Source organism: Rhodamnia argentea, chromosome 1 (assembly GCF_020921035.1).
Source record: "Rhodamnia argentea isolate NSW1041297 chromosome 1, ASM2092103v1, whole genome shotgun sequence".
Taxonomy (NCBI): Eukaryota; Viridiplantae; Streptophyta; class Magnoliopsida; order Myrtales; family Myrtaceae; genus Rhodamnia; species Rhodamnia argentea.
In genome coordinates this window covers 15,290,214-15,305,740 of record NC_063150.1, presented here as the reverse complement: position 1 = coordinate 15,305,740, position 15,527 = coordinate 15,290,214, and the positions used below count along the sequence as shown (strand labels likewise).

General features: G+C 41.3%; 3 protein-coding genes across 3 annotated transcripts in view; all 3 read right to left on the bottom strand.

The window, feature by feature from the left end:
- Positions 1 to 2,116: 2,116 nt before the first annotated feature.
- Positions 2,117 to 3,302, bottom strand: LOC125314572. Its single transcript, XM_048277138.1, has 2 exons — positions 2,961 to 3,302; positions 2,117 to 2,528 (listed from the first exon to the last, which is right to left on the bottom strand). The coding sequence occupies exons 1-2, from the start codon at positions 3,299 to 3,301 to the stop codon at positions 2,213 to 2,215; spliced, it is 657 nt and encodes a 218-aa protein (XP_048133095.1). The 5' UTR covers position 3,302; the 3' UTR covers positions 2,117 to 2,212.
- Positions 3,303 to 9,695: 6,393 nt separating this feature from the next.
- LOC125315567 (histone-lysine N-methyltransferase, H3 lysine-79 specific-like) overlaps positions 9,696 to 15,527 on the bottom strand; it is a 33,103-nt gene continuing 27,271 nt past the window's right edge. The window contains exon 2 of the mRNA XM_048280864.1: positions 9,696 to 9,718. The gene's annotated coding sequence lies outside the window, so the exon portion shown is untranslated. The remainder of the gene's footprint in view (positions 9,719 to 15,527) is intronic.
- LOC115753290 (ankyrin repeat-containing protein NPR4-like) lies at positions 11,439 to 14,915 on the bottom strand. Its single transcript, XM_030691841.2, has 3 exons — positions 14,171 to 14,915; positions 12,483 to 12,994; positions 11,439 to 12,184 (listed from the first exon to the last, which is right to left on the bottom strand). Exons 1-3 carry the CDS (start codon positions 14,766 to 14,768, stop codon positions 11,525 to 11,527), a joined length of 1,770 nt encoding a protein of 589 aa, XP_030547701.1. The 5' UTR covers positions 14,769 to 14,915; the 3' UTR covers positions 11,439 to 11,524.

The following is a 15,527-nucleotide window of genomic DNA, read 5'->3' as shown; positions in this document are numbered from 1 at the left end:
CAGAAATCCTAAGACCTTAAAATCGCACGAAAAATTAGCAATTGGTCACTGCGACAGAAGAGTTCGCCGGAGCAGAGGAGACGACGATCTCACAATATCTGTTATGAAAAAGAAGCCCGGAAAGACGACGACGACGACGACAACAAAAAAAATGAAAAAAACATCAGTAAAACGTGCGTGTTGGTGACAGGGTCGGTCGTTACCTATGACAGAGTGATGCCAAAGCTTGTTGCCTCGCCGCTGGATCTAATTGTAACTGTTACAGAGAGCTATGGAGAAGAAGAAGGAGGAGGTAGGGTTTTTTCAGAAAGGAGCTTTTATATCATGAATCCCACGCTCCACACGAGATCTTCTAATCCGGATTACATGGTTATCTCGGCCGGTTTTGGACAGCAACCGCACACCACGAAAGATAACGCTCAGCTTAGATTGTATTTGGTCGTTTGAATTTTTAAATAGGGTGAGATTAGATAGGGTAGTATATGAAATTCAGAAATTTTGCTATATTATATTTATTATCTGGTGAATCGAAATTATAAAATCGAATATTTTCGCATCTTATTTTGTCTATTACCTTAAAAGTTACACAAACAGTGGTGGAAAGAACATTTCATTACACTATTGCTTACTTCATTTTTGTTTTTGCTTATTTTTTTCACTCCTTTTCCTTTTCTTTTTTTAATTATTTTTCCCCCTTCCGTCATTCTCTAATGATATCTTATTAAATAGTAAACCATACTAATATTCCTAAAAATACTAAAATACGTAAAATATGTAATAAATATAAACACTATATATATTGAACTTATATCATAAGATAAAAAGAAATTCGAATGCATAAATAAAAATAGAATTAAATAGTTATGAATTTCTTTTTATTTTATTTTTAAGTTTTATTAGAAATCACATATTATTTATATTCTAATACTATTTTAATTTTATTAATTTAAGAAAATTGTTATTTCAAAAAAATAACTTATACATAAGGTAGTTAGAAATCCTATCCACCTCTATCTCACCTCCTCCATGAGACAATTTTAAGTTGACTATATCCCTTTTATATCCCACTTTATCCAATCTTGAGCAGACACCAAATACGGGATATGATAAATCTTATCTTTTTATCCCGACTATCAAACGTAGCCTTAGAGCCTATTTGACAATAATTTATGTTTTTAGGAACAATTTCTAAGCAGAAATAATTTTTTCTAATTTTATTCTCGGGAGCAAAAAATCCAATTTTTTTTTCTTATTTTCATTTCAAATATGTTCCATGGGCATTGATCCGTTCTTGAATAGAAAAATTAACTCAAGTTACAAATAGATTTATGTTCTTTTTCTGTTCCCGAGAACAAAAGATCGGGAATTAAAGAAATAGGAGCGTTACCAAATATACGCTTATCACATCCCATTTTTTCCCTAATCCCCTAACATAACCTCAGAAGAAATTTGCAATGGAGACACCGAAATTATTGTTTATCGTGTCACCCATGTTTGGCATAAATTCTATCTCGGGATCAAAATCAAAGTCTAGGTTCACCCGATTTGAGATTTTCGTTAGAACGAGAGCACTAGTTTTACAGTTACGAGTTTGATTTGTTAAAGTCTATGTCATCAGATCATTGTACTTTTCCTATTACGAATGGAATCACTCCATGTAAAGATTGGTTTTAAAAGGGATGTAGGATGGCTCAACGAAGAATTGTTCTGCCTGTCATTTTCGTCAGTCAGATACCAAAACAATGTGCTGGACTTATAAGACAGATTGATGAGATCTCAACTGGTTGAGCATGTGTACCCTTTTCTTTTCTTCTTCTTCTTCTTCTTCTTGATTGCATTCCCTTGAGAATGTTGTGTTAATGCTAGCAAATAGATTGGAAAATCTCATTTTGAGTAACGACATAGATCGGAACTCGCAATTGGAAAAAGGTTGTTGGTTGGTTCTCTCATTTTCGTGGAATACATACGCATGTACGTAAGATCGCCAATTTTAAGGTTAGAAGCCACATTGTGCTCCTCTTCTTGAATCATATGTTAACTACTCGATCAATTACTTCTTTAGAATGCTTTAGATGTTGTTGCATATCCTATAATAATCTTGGGTTGGGCGGGATTAGAGACAGTGGAATCAAATTCAAATACGACTTGCGAACCAGAAAGATACATGGCTATGAGAACTCTTTGGGGCATTATGTGTACTAAACATAATGCACTAAACCAGCAAACGTAATGCTTGTACCTTCATTTGCTCATGGCCAACATAGGGCGAAACAAGAGTTTCCACGTAGATAGCGGACTCAACATTATGACCCTTGTCAATGGGGTAATTATTGTAAGTACCATCCTCCGGATTGAACAATATCATCTCCGACACATCGATCTGGAAAACAATTTTTCCACTCCGGGTGTAGGCTGACGGGATAGTATAAAGTTGACAAGTAAGTAATCCGTCGATCAGGACACTGAACGATCTTGTCCAAGATTCCCTTTTCCCATATTCGTTCATGATCCAAGCCTCGAAACTAGTTCTGAAAGTGACATAAAAAATGAATAGGCGTCCCCCGTGAATCCCCACACCCTCAAAAAACTATACCTTCGACTTTGGGGATTGGAATCGCCTCTTCAAATGTTTCTGGGGCCAAACCAAATGGAATGATCGCTTGCTCTATCCTATTACCCCTTCCATGATTAACGAGGCAATGAACAGTCCCGTTTAGATAAACTCCGACTCCATCCATCTTGGGAACACCTTTGCTAGGAACCCTTCTCCAGGAACCGGATCGGAGCGACAGCATCTCCAATACACATTCCTTAGAGCCATCATTTGCTTTGAGGAAAGCTCCATGTACTATTTTATAGTCATCGGTTGCGGAGTTGTAACTGAACACATAGAAGAACTCGTGTTCTGCAACTAAATCAGAAGCTGGCGACTTCCTGGACTCCTGGCGGTTGGTTTATACACGAGAAATCCATCACCGATAGCCAAACTCATCAAGCCATGGCACGACCCTGCAAGCCGTTCATCCCTTCCCAAGTCATGATACTCTACTACCGCATGATCATTGACCTCATCGTTGTCGAGTGCTTCATAGCCTATGGTTTGGAGCGGGTTGCTTTTGATAATTTTCCGGCTCGGGGCTATGTTCTCCAAGATGAGCCTTTGCAGGTGCAATCTCGCAAAGTGCTGGTCAGAAATCAGAGACCGCCATTGCTTGCTTTTGCACTTGAATCGCATCAAGGACTTGACCGGTAGCCTCCACAGTATGTCGATGATAATATCCTCCATAAGGTTTTCTGCCATGGCAGAGCTTCACTTTGTTTTGGCAAAGTCTCTTCATCGTGCTCATTCAAGTAGGAGATCTGTTTCTTTACTGTTTAATTGATCTTTTGCTGAGCATGCTTAAATAAGGAACTCTTCTAGTCAGAACCCCAGTATTATTGATGAGTAAAAAAATGGTTTAGGACTCGATGAACAAAGCGTGCTTTTTAAGCATTGTGCTTAGCGAGCCAGTATTATTGATCAGTTTCCATCCACCAATGCAAGACCGTAGTTGGGAGTTGATTACGCAAAGCTTTTCCAGAAGTCACTCTCTTTTGACTCTTCTTTGTTTGCTTTAGTTATTATAATATAGAAGAGGCCAGAGTAGTTCATAAAGTCATCATCTTCAAGGATGACTTGCAGGCCATTAGATGAGATCTGACCGGACCCAGTTTCTGCCTTTGGGATGGAGGTTGCCTTCATTTTCAAGAGCGTCCGACCGAACTGGCTTTTGATACATTAAGCACGCGTCTGTGCATGTAACCAGAGTTAAAAATCAAGAAGCAAGTGGTCTCTCAAATTGACAGAAGAAAGACGAGTCTAGACAAGCCAGACGAACCAGCGCATGAACCTAAACGAAACGGGAAAATATGATTGACCGCAAGAGCTGAAGCCGCTGAAAGATTAAATACGATGAGGTCCGCTCAGCTTATCAGACGGCAGACGAAAGAGCTAAGCTTTATGATTGATCTGCTTGTAGGTGTTGGATACGGTTGTTCTGTATCTAAAGAAGCCTTGGTATAGCTTTTAGTTTTACTTGTCATGACGGCTGTGCTTGAGTATGAAGAATGCAGAGAAATGAAAGTGGACATTGTTCTGTGAAAAGTACTTTCGACATGTTTTAACAGACAGTGTGTCCTATTGGAGAATTTTCCAGTGAACATCTTTATGCTTCTACCGCCTTGTTACATAAAACCGACCTCTTTATCAAATTGACTCTGGTTATTCCCAGTGGAGCCACCAGCTTGAAAGATTGGCGGGTAATTCACTGCAGAAACAAGTGTGGTTTCAGGATGGCGATCAGGTGCAACTTCAATCAAATGAGACATTGGTGAGCAACAGAGGAGCTGTTTAAGGCTAATAGTTCAAGTGATCAAAGGTGCATATTAGATCATATATGAAGGTATGTAGGGTTATGTTCTGATCAAAGTGGCTAGACGCAACCATGGTTTGACCAGCTATATGGGGAACAGAAGACTAATTATAAGATCTACCATTTGAAATTAACAGCAAGAACTCTTACAACAGGACAATAAGGATGCAGCAAACTCTTGTCCTCCCTCTATGTTCAGCAGCGCCCTTTTTGTCACCCCTAAAGCCTGCCATTTCATCCTTCATTGCTCATGGTCGAGATAGGGCGAAACAAGAGTTTCCAGATAGGTAGCAGACTCCATGTTGTCGTCCTCCTTGATGGGGTAATTCTTGAAAGTTCCGTCATCTGGGTTGGACAGAATCATCTCCCACACATCGATCTGGAACACAATCTTCCCTTTCCCAGTGCAGGCCAGTGGGACAATGTAATATTGACTGGCGGGCAAGCCCTCGGTCGAGATGCTGAACCACTTCATCCAGGACTCTGGGTTCCCGTACTCCTTCATGATCCATGCCTTGCAGCGAGGCAGCCAAGTTCCATAGTACATGAACAGGAATCCCCCGTAAACTCTGAGGCCCTCAAAGATCACGCCCTCTTCGACTCTAGGGATCAGGAGCACCTCCCAGAACTCTTCCTTGGCCAAATCAAACGAGACGTTGCTTGCTACATCCTGTCTCCGCTCCCAAAGGAAACGCTACAATGGACCGCACCATTCAAATAGACCCCACATTCATACAGATTTAGGACGTCTTTGTGAGGAATCCTTTTCCAGGTACATGATCTGAGTGAAAATATCTCCACAACACATTCTTTAGAACCATCATTAGCAGGAAAATGGGCACCTTGAACTATTTTGTAGTCCTTTGATGTGGAGTCATAACCGAATCCGTGTAAGACCTCGTTTCCTGGGCGCAAGTCAGAGTCAGGTAAATTCCTAGACTCCTTGGTGGTCGGATTGGGCAACATGAATCTGCCGCAGACCGACAGACACACCAGCCCATCGCAGGACACCACGATACTGGGCTCCTCACTGGGATCGTCCCTTCCCGTGTGTCGCGACCTAAAAATTAATTTTTAAGTTAATGGATTATTAGGTTAATTAGATGAATTAACTAACATAATACGAACTCTCCCAAGCCCCGCAACTTAGATTTGATTTTTAATTTAGGAGCCGCCACTAATCTTTTTTGGTAGGTAGATTAGATACCTAAATAAAGTACGGGAGAATACTTTATTTTCTGCTAACCAGAGGTTTAGGGTTCGGGAACTTGATTATGTTAATTTTTAATTAACACCCTTTCGGTACCAAATTTCATGAAGATGCCTTTTCCCGATTGATGATTTGTGATTTTGATTTCCCTTTTTTTTTATTTTCGAATTTTCCCTTTTTTTAATTTTTTTTTCGAATTTTTGAATTGAAACAGACGAATTTGAACAAAATTAAACAAAAATGCCCATAATATACCTTTAAATCAGATTTTCCGATAAATCTTCTCATTCCCGAAGATCCGGGCCGGAGCGAGATTTTATCCGCTACATCCTCAAAGATTCAAGCCGGTATGCGGATAAATATATAGAAACACAACGTCCCTTCTCGCCAAAGGGCAGAATACGAATTTCTATATTTAAATCACCATCTCATCCCATAAGATCAAGGGCGTGGCGTGTGATTTAATTTTTCGACGGGACTAGGCACCAGGGAGCATACATTATAGGCAGTTTTGTTTAAAGATGTGCAAATATTTATTGAATTTTCGAAAATCCTTAGGGGATTCCGGAATTTTCAAGGAGATAAGCTCCTATCCACAAAGGATTGATATCTTTTAAAAAATGGAAAGATTATCTTCTGAAATTTTTCGAAGTATACTAGATAACTTCCCGAATTTTAAAGATGCATTCAATATTCCTAAAAAGAAAATCTGATTGAATCTTGAGTTATTTGAATATTCCGAAAATATATGATACTCTACAAGATATGATTATATAAGAATAATTCGAAATAGGCAACAATATATCTAAAATATATTCAGATTATGATTGTTACCTACCTCGCGGATAACTTTCCGAATTCGAATTCCAAACCAATCTCGTGAAGCAAGCTTGAAAACTGAACCGATTGGCTAAGGGGATTTGCGCACGAATCAAAGGTTTCGGTGAAGGCGCATCTCAACTTGCAGCAGTAATTTTGACCACAAATCCACCTAAAAATCTGAACAAAACAGTCAAGAAACCATTCGTAAATAGCAGTAAAATTGATCATGGATAGCGGGCAAAATCTACATTGAATAGTTAGTGAAATTGTCCAAAAACAGTGCTGTTTTTGGTCACGAACAACAGCAAATTGAACTCCCAACAGCGGCGAACTGATCCCTCAACTTGTAGCAAAAATTCTTGGAACAAGGATATAAGGAACCAGAGATTTATTAGGATTCACCGGGAATCATGATGAGCAACTGTTAGAGAAACCTTGCGACAAAAATTTTGATCACGGGATGGCTTATTAATGGAACCTGCAATTCAATGAAACTTGCAATAATTTCAAGGCTAGAACAGAAGCAACGATTGGGTCAATGGCAAGTTTATGAGACAATGGTCTATAATGGAGAATGGGAACTCAATTGAGACTTCCTGTTGGATTCATCCTGCTGTCCTCTCTTGCCCATGCTACGTGTGTCTCCTTCAGGGTCAAATTGGTGGAGGAATCTTGACTGGATTTGCAGTCTTCCAATTCGGTGGTGATCTGTGATTCATCATGTGACCATCCCAGCCAAAAAAAAAAAAACAAATCCACAGCCCTTTCGTCGAGTGCATGTTCGGAGAGGTCACGAAGGTGTTCCGCGAGGGAGAAACTTCATGGACTTGAGATTGCAGCAATATTGATCACGGAAGGGAGGAATTGGTGTTGCGAGCGTGCTTGAGTAGTCTAGGCGTCACAGCTTTTGAGCACGACAACCATGAGCGTCCTCCCTTTTCTGAACACCTCTGCCTCTCTCTCTATATGCCGTATGTTATAATGTGTGGCCTCCTCACGTAAACCTAGACATAAGCTAGTTTATATAGACAAAAACCTTGCAAGCTTGGGCCTAAATTTTGTAATTATCGCAAAATAGACCCCTCACCAAAAATCAGATTTTAATTAAGTCTTAGGGGGCCTAATTTGCGTTAAAATAAGACTGAAATTTTTGTCATAATAGACATGCATAGGGCCAGCCGAATCCCACATGTGATGTGGGCTTAGCATGCAAATTTAAGCTCGAATTGGAATTTAATTAATTAAATGAATGATTAATTAAAAACCTCAAACATTTAAATGAGCAAGAATAGGTTGGATTAAATTTGAAAATAAGTCCAAGCCTTCTCGAATTTTTAAGACACTTCACCATGCCTGGGCACAATTTCCCATACAAGTTCGGATCCAGCCGCTTGTCAAATTAAGCTCAATTCCTCACACTGCCGATGCAAATGAATGCATGAATGACAAAAATAAAAATGATTTTGTTATTTTTGTTTAGAACTAAAGTTAGTTCTATTTTTTTATGCAGAAAATGATTGAAAAGGAAAAGTCAAAATTTAGGTGTCAACACCAGGTCATGAGGCTTCTTCACTGCATGATCGCCCCCTGCATCACAGTTGTTGTCGAGCACTTCGTAGTTAACAGTCTGGGCCGGGCTGCTCTTGATGATTCTCTGGCTAGTGTTAATGTGCCCCACGAGGAACCTTTGCAGATGTAGCCTGAAATTAAGGACCGCCACTGCTTGCTCACGCACTTGAACTGCATCAGGGACTAGACTGGCAGCCTCGAGTATCTCAACAACCATGTCGTTAGTGAGCTTTTGTGCCATGGTCGAGATTCGATTTGTTTCAGCAAATTGTCTGTTCACTGAGGAGAAAGTTTCTGTAAGATATCTTAATTTCGTTGCTCCGAAGTATTCCCTTCAGGTCGTGCTTCAAACGGTAATATAAAAACAACAGGACAAGAATCAAGAAGCGTACTCAGGACACATCTGTAACGGAACAGGACAGAACATTGGCCAGATTCTGTCCCACCTAACATTGGTCTGCGCTTTAATTTATTACCCAAAACAATATATACTTATTGTTTCTTTCCATGTTCTTTCTTTCATCATATTCTTTTATAACAAAAAATCACTTCGGTGTTTGATAAAGTCGTACTAAATCAACTTTGCTGATGACTTGGAGCCAATTAAAATTTAATATGCACAAAAAGACTACTGGAATGAACGCAACATATAGTGACAAAAGCCATGCAACTGTATTGCTACTAAGGAGAAGCAAGCCGATCGGGAAAACTGTAACTGCAAGCCATCTACAAACTATGATTCATTCAATTTGGAGATGGAACCACATTCGAGTTTGGGGATGGAACGCGTTCAATTTGGAGACCTATCCAGCCAAACTACGTGTGCTTCATATTATGTCGAAACACATAACTACAGCTACTATGGGGTGCATCTACCATTAGTCTTATACTAATGCAATCTGGAAATAAAGAGATTGACAATAGTACTTCAAACCAGTTTTGGTCAACCAAGGAGATGCTGTTCTTTTTTCCCATGCAACATAAGCATGCAATGTGGAGACGTTTACCTAAAAACAGAATGGTACATGCAGATACTCAGAATGCAACATCTAGAAATTGGAAATTGACCAACCAAATAATACTAAGAAACAAGTCTTGCGGGTAAGTTTAATGGATCTTTCCAGCAAATGATATCACCCTTAAGAAGCCACTCATCCAGCATTAAAAGTCGGATCAACAGAAGTAAGATGTTTCCAGAAAAGCCATGACAAACCATCACAGAAACCTACATGAAACAGAGTATGAATTCATGGACACAAAAGGCCAGGAACACGCGAGAGAGCGATCCAATGAGTCCATTTGCCCCAACAAATTCGGCCATGGCAGATAAAAGAGACACCTCAACATTTCAAAAGATCACAAGAAACCAACAAATTGAGGACATCATCTCAACTCACTAGCAATAGCATTGAGCGCATAGACAATAGAACCAATCCGCACTTACCCCCATTAAGTTGTTGACCACATAGGGCGTGCATGGCAACACTTCTACTATAGAAAAATCAACTTCTTGCCAGAAGCTGATTTTTCTACTTTTGGAGGAAAAAAAATGGATTTCTGCTCCGTAAGTGTTGTATATTGAACCCATCATAGGTCACTTCTTTTCTGATTATGCGGGCTTGATGAATTATATATGGAACCCGCAAAGAAGGGACTGTTCCTGCGCACAGGATGCACATCCCTCCTGAATTGGACAGGCATGAGCCTGAAAACACAGGCATACATGACTCCATCTTCCCACAAATGCACGCAACCGCTGAGCATGTAAACGCTCACACATAGATACACTGAAACAACATGTGCTGCACATGCACAGAGACAAGAAGTCATAAACAGGAGCCCTGTGCTTGATTGAGCAAGCGTGCAGTGAGGCTCAACAAGCCAGCACATGTCTGTAAGTGGACCAACTCCCCAATTTGCACCCGGAAGAGGACGCAACACAAGCATATCCTTTTCGGATTATTCAGAGTTTTTGGTTAAGTTTAGCTCTTATAAAGTGTTCACAATATGTAAAGATACCAGAAGGTGTCAAATTTGTCCCTTGAAATAAGTGCTACAGAAAGAAAACTAGAGTAAACTAGGAATATACACCAAACATGACCTAAAGTAGGTCAAGAAGACATTTGACAGTTAAAAACTATACATTACAAAAGGTCGCAATCGCTGCTCCGAAGCAAATGGAAAGGATTTTCTCGGCACTAATCAATCTTTTGCACTGCTGATAACACCACCCTGATAAAGATTAGTGAGCACCGGGCTCCCAATGGCACACTAAAGCTTAACATTACGTCTGTCGATTTCACTAATTCGGGAATTTGATGGTTCTGCTTGTTTCAGCAAATAGACTCTTCGTTGGGCAGGTTTTGAGTGGAAGGATCTGTATGTTTGCTTTTCGATCTTCTGATGAACAAAGGTTTATATAACTAGTCAAGTATAGCACCAAGTCAAGAAGCTTGCTCAAGAACAATAATAATAAGTCAAGACGCTTGCTCAGCGTACAACAAGACGATGATTGACTAGGTCTTTTGCCACGCGGGGCGGAAAATGGAAACAGGAGATGGTAGCGGTAGGTGGAGACGGCACCCCATCCTTGTTCAACAAGCTTTTCAAAAGGTCAAAAATCAGTTTTTCTACACTTTCTCCATATCGAAAGGAGTCTATAATGTGTAGCAAAAGCTTTGACATGATTAACTCCCTCAGGTATTGTCCACTTTTACTCGTCTCATACTGAGCCTCATAGTTTTATCTTTTGGCGTATAGATGGGCACCTTCCTAGGAGATTAACCATCCTAGGAGTGCTCCTCACGGTTTTATTCTTTGACATATATGTAGAAACCTTCCCAGGAGGGGTCACGCGTCGTGGGAGTGCTCCCACTTGAGCTCGCTAGCTAAGTATTTCCGTTACGTCAAAAGGCGTTTATGTGAGTTAATTCTAGTTTTTACATATATATTCCAAAATCGCTCTCCCTCTGTTCGATGCACAGTTTGATTCATTTTTGCACCCTTCACCATCCTAAAAACCTATCAGGAGCCGCTCTTTAGCCCTAGCCCTTTAGCCCTAGCAACCATTCCCTGCCCTCGTCGGACCAGGTCTCTACAAATGCGTCATACAAAATATTTCCCAGATGTTGAATGAATTATGTTGACACTAAATGGAAGGGTAATAACACTCGTTCAAACGTCTCTCCCTTAAATCATCACTGAGCCCACGAAATAGAACATTTTTTTTCCATATTCGCGACTTGAATTTGTTCTTATAATACTCTGTCTTTCTTGTGTATGCCCATAATATCCTTGCAGATTGAATGTTGCATCATGGTATAGAAGGGTAATAACGTACATTCATTCTTGTCTCTCTCACTCGTGGTTGGAAAAGTAGTTTATTCGCATGAGGTGGTATGCTAAATATGTAAAGGTGAGGCACATTACCACAGTAATTTACACGATTTGCATCACCCAACCAACGATAATTACAAACTAGGAAGTGTGATATGAATTGCAGACATGCTACTTAGATTACTTCGTACCGAAAGAGCAAGTTCCGTAGATACTTCCTCAATGGGCGTAATCCTAGATCTGGCTTCCCTAACGGATCCACGAACCACCGGAGAAAGAATGTCGCAATAAAGCAGCCGGCCGTAATGTAAGCTGTCAATCCAAGGCCAATGCACTTGGCCAGCACTATGTACATTGCCGATGCGAATGCTAATACCATCCCGAGTATAGCGATGAAGATGAACACCATGGCGGCCTTTATAAACCGAGCTCGCTCATAGTAGCCCCCCCCGGAAGTCCCGAACTGGAGATACACGGCGGCAACCGAGCAGCAAAATGCCATAGTATCAAAAATCACGAATGCCTTGAAAGCCAGATTCGAGGTGAGACTGGCCATCCCCTCGTCCGGTCCAGTATTGTCGTATCCGCCGGGCATTGTGAAGGCAGCCGCAAAAGTGACTGTGGCTATGAGCATCGCCACGAGGAGGTGGATCTCCAGCATGTTGCCTTTTTCGTGAGAAGTGGTCTCTTTGTGGCCGAAGTTCTCGGTCGGGACTATTTCATCGGGTCCTCGATTAAGCATCTTCTTTACATTCGTGTTGACCCATGCTTGCATGTCTTGTACGCCGTAGGTCTCTTTCAACATGAAGTAAACCTTTGCAGCTGCAAAACCACTCTACATACAAGGAACAATAATCATGATGTGCACTTCAGCATAGAGTCTGAATATTATTCACATATTGTAGAAAATAAGCATGAAAGCTAATTTGATGTGCACAAACGCTGCCTTGTCAAAATGGTCCATTTAGTAAGCAAGAAAAGGTAGAAAGTTTTCATGTGATGATGAACTTAGATTTCTGTCGCTGTGTAGTTTGGTGTGGACGCACTTGGCACAAATTCAATTCCTTTGTTTCATGGGCTAGCTTCTTGTTAAGTCACAACAAGAGAGAGATACCGAACGGAAGATAACTTACCTCTTGATATTTCCTATAAATGCCGAGGGCCGTCAAGTTCTTCTTGTTCATGGCTTTTAAGTCTACTCGGCTGTCCCGAGCAAGGATTGCGATGATGCTGTACTTTTTGTACATGGCAGCCAGATGTAGAGGCGTGTTCCCATCTTCGTCCGCTTCGTTCACTAGGCCCACAAGCTCCGGGAGCCCCAAAATGAACCGAACGGCCTTCTCTTGCCCTCCTAAAACAGCGGCATGGAGAGCAGTTCTTCCCTTGTTGTCTAGCAAGTCGCAAGCGTCGGGACGAACTTTTAGGACCTCTTCCATGACGGAAGTGCGGCCTCTAAATGCCGCAATATGGAGGGCCGATTCTCCGTCCTTGTCTGGGATATAAGCCGCTGAACTGTCGTACTTTAAGAACAATCGAACAGCATTGACATTGCCGAAATGAGCAGCATAATGGAGAGGAGTCCAGCCAAGGGCATCTCCTTCTCGTATCATGTCTGCTCTTTTCTTTACAATCTTCTTCATAGTGCCTGATCAAATGACAATAGCTTATAAACTTCTGTAGCTGCTTAGTCAATTTTCGCTTGTTTTAGACTATTCAACCTTCTAGATCTAACAAGAATTTTAAGCATATAGGCTCTTCTGCAGTTTGGGACATCTTCTGCGGCAAACAAGTTAGGGAGGAACCAGGGGACAGACTCTTTTCCATTGCCAAGATCTAGACTCTGCATCTCCACATCAACCTTCACTTAAATTAAGACATTACTGAGTCAATTAGCTAAGCCTCCATACATAGTTAATCAGCAGACAACATACCATGATTGCAGCGAATGCGAATCTCAAGGAAATGGAAAGGCCAGACAACGAAGTTGCAACCTTGAATACTTCCAAAAATGACTGGAGTCCTTTCTTCTCCTAAACAAACATCTGTACTAATCTTGTAGATATAGCAACAATTCTAGACAACAAGCATGTCAGCAGCTTGCATTGCTAGTGAATAAACATGACAGTCGTGCTAGGACTGGTATACAAGGCCAGTGTACCAAATAAATGTGGCAGATTATTATTGGGTGTCAAATGCGACCTACTTGCTTAAAGCCCCAGGGACGGATGATCCGCATAACCAATTTTGTTGACTGGTTTTACCAAAACTACCATTTCTAAAAACACAAACAAGAGGCCAGCTTCTCTGCTAGTTATGCTAATTGATATGAACTTTGGATTCTTTCAGCAGAAAATTAATCAAGGCATGGCATTCAAGAGACAGCCTTGCATCCTACCATTAACTGCACTTCAAAAATCCTAAGACAAACCCATCTCATTAGAGACTCAAGGAGCCGAATTTACAAATGTCGCCATCATTTAACTGTTAAACACATTTCACCCACCAAGTATTCCCATTTTGTGAGGCATTTCACTCGCTGGTCACCACTAATCAAAGAACTTCCTCGTCCAGGTGATGCATAAGCATGTTATGCAATGTATGACCAAGTGAAAATTTTCACTGCCTTCCTTTTACACTACCACCCTTATCACACAATCACAAGCTGCAATTTTGACTTCATCCAATTAACAAAGGATTGAAAAGTATCCTCCAGTAATCAAAGTTCTTCCAAAGCCAGTGAAGACGCTCAGAAAAGCCAACGCCAAGAACTATAAAAAAAATGAAAGTTCGTAACAAAGTCGGGGTATGAGACATGAATTACCATTGAGCTGATAATACAGAGCAGCGTGCAGAGCAGTCATCCCATTGGTGCCTCCGGGGAAGCAACTCCCGGAGTGGCTCAGTATCAGCTCAGCGATCTCGCCGTGCCCCTTTGCCGTGGCGATGTAAAAGGGCGATTCGCCGGGGCAATTCGCACAGTCCAAGAGCCCAGCGTCGGCCTCCACCAGCGACTTCACCACCAAGTAATGCCCATTCCTAACGCCCAAATGCAACGCATTATCGCCCTCCAAATTGACCATCCCGAGCAATTTCTGGAGACCCCCATCATGCCCAACCTCGCTCTCAAGATCCGGGTACGCCCTCCTGGCGCGGTCAACGATGAAGTCAACCAGCTCGGAGCAGCCCACTTTGGCTGCGACCTGAAGTGGGGTCTCTTGCTTCGAGTTCGTCTTATCGAAGAGCCATGGGCAGAGCCTCGTGGCTTCTTTGAAGAAGTCGACTTGCTTGAACTCGGCCGAGATGTGAAGGATCGTGTTTCGCTTCGGGGTCACCTGCGAGAGCAGAGTGGAGTTGCCATCTATCCTCTCGAGGAACGAGGCGTCCCCGGATCTCGCGGCTTCGTAGAGCTGAGGGTCCATGGATTCTTGCAGCAGCGATCTCTCTGGACTTTTTGGAGGAGCGACGTGAAGCTATTTGTTTCCTCGGAGTTCATGAGAAGAAGAAGAAGAAGAAGAAGAAGAAGAGTGAAGGGACAGGGGAGGATGCTCGGGAGCTTCCCGTAAAAGAAGAGGCAACTTCCTATGCTTGTCTACCAAGTGCCATAAGTTGTGTATGACGTTCACTTTAGTGTTAAAACTTTCAAATCGATCACTTTAGTGCTAAGTTTTTGTAACTTCGATCACTTCAGTGCCAAAACTTTCAAAATGATCACTTAAGTGCCAACTTTTTTTAAAAACGATCATTTAAGTGCCAATATTTTTAAAAAATGATCACTTTAGTGTCAAATTCACCGAGCCACGTCATCTCCAATATTAATAAAAAATAGCACGTGTCGAATTTTCGGCAAGCCACGTTGGCTCTGGCACTAAAGTGATCGCTTTTAAAAGAAATTGGCACTTAAGTGATCGAAGTTACAAAAACTTAGCACTAAAGTGATCGATTTGGAAATTTTGATACTAAAGTGAGCGTAATACACAGCTTATGACACTTGTGGTGTACTTAAGCCCAGCTTCCTATTGCTGGCTCCGTCAAATATTACGCGGGATCGTCTAGTCCGATCATAATTATAGAGAGTAAACAACGCAACTACATTTTCTACAACCGAATTCATTGTAAGCAATTCCTTTTGTCGTGTATAAACTCAGAACGCTACGACTAACAAATCTTTATTGCATAGT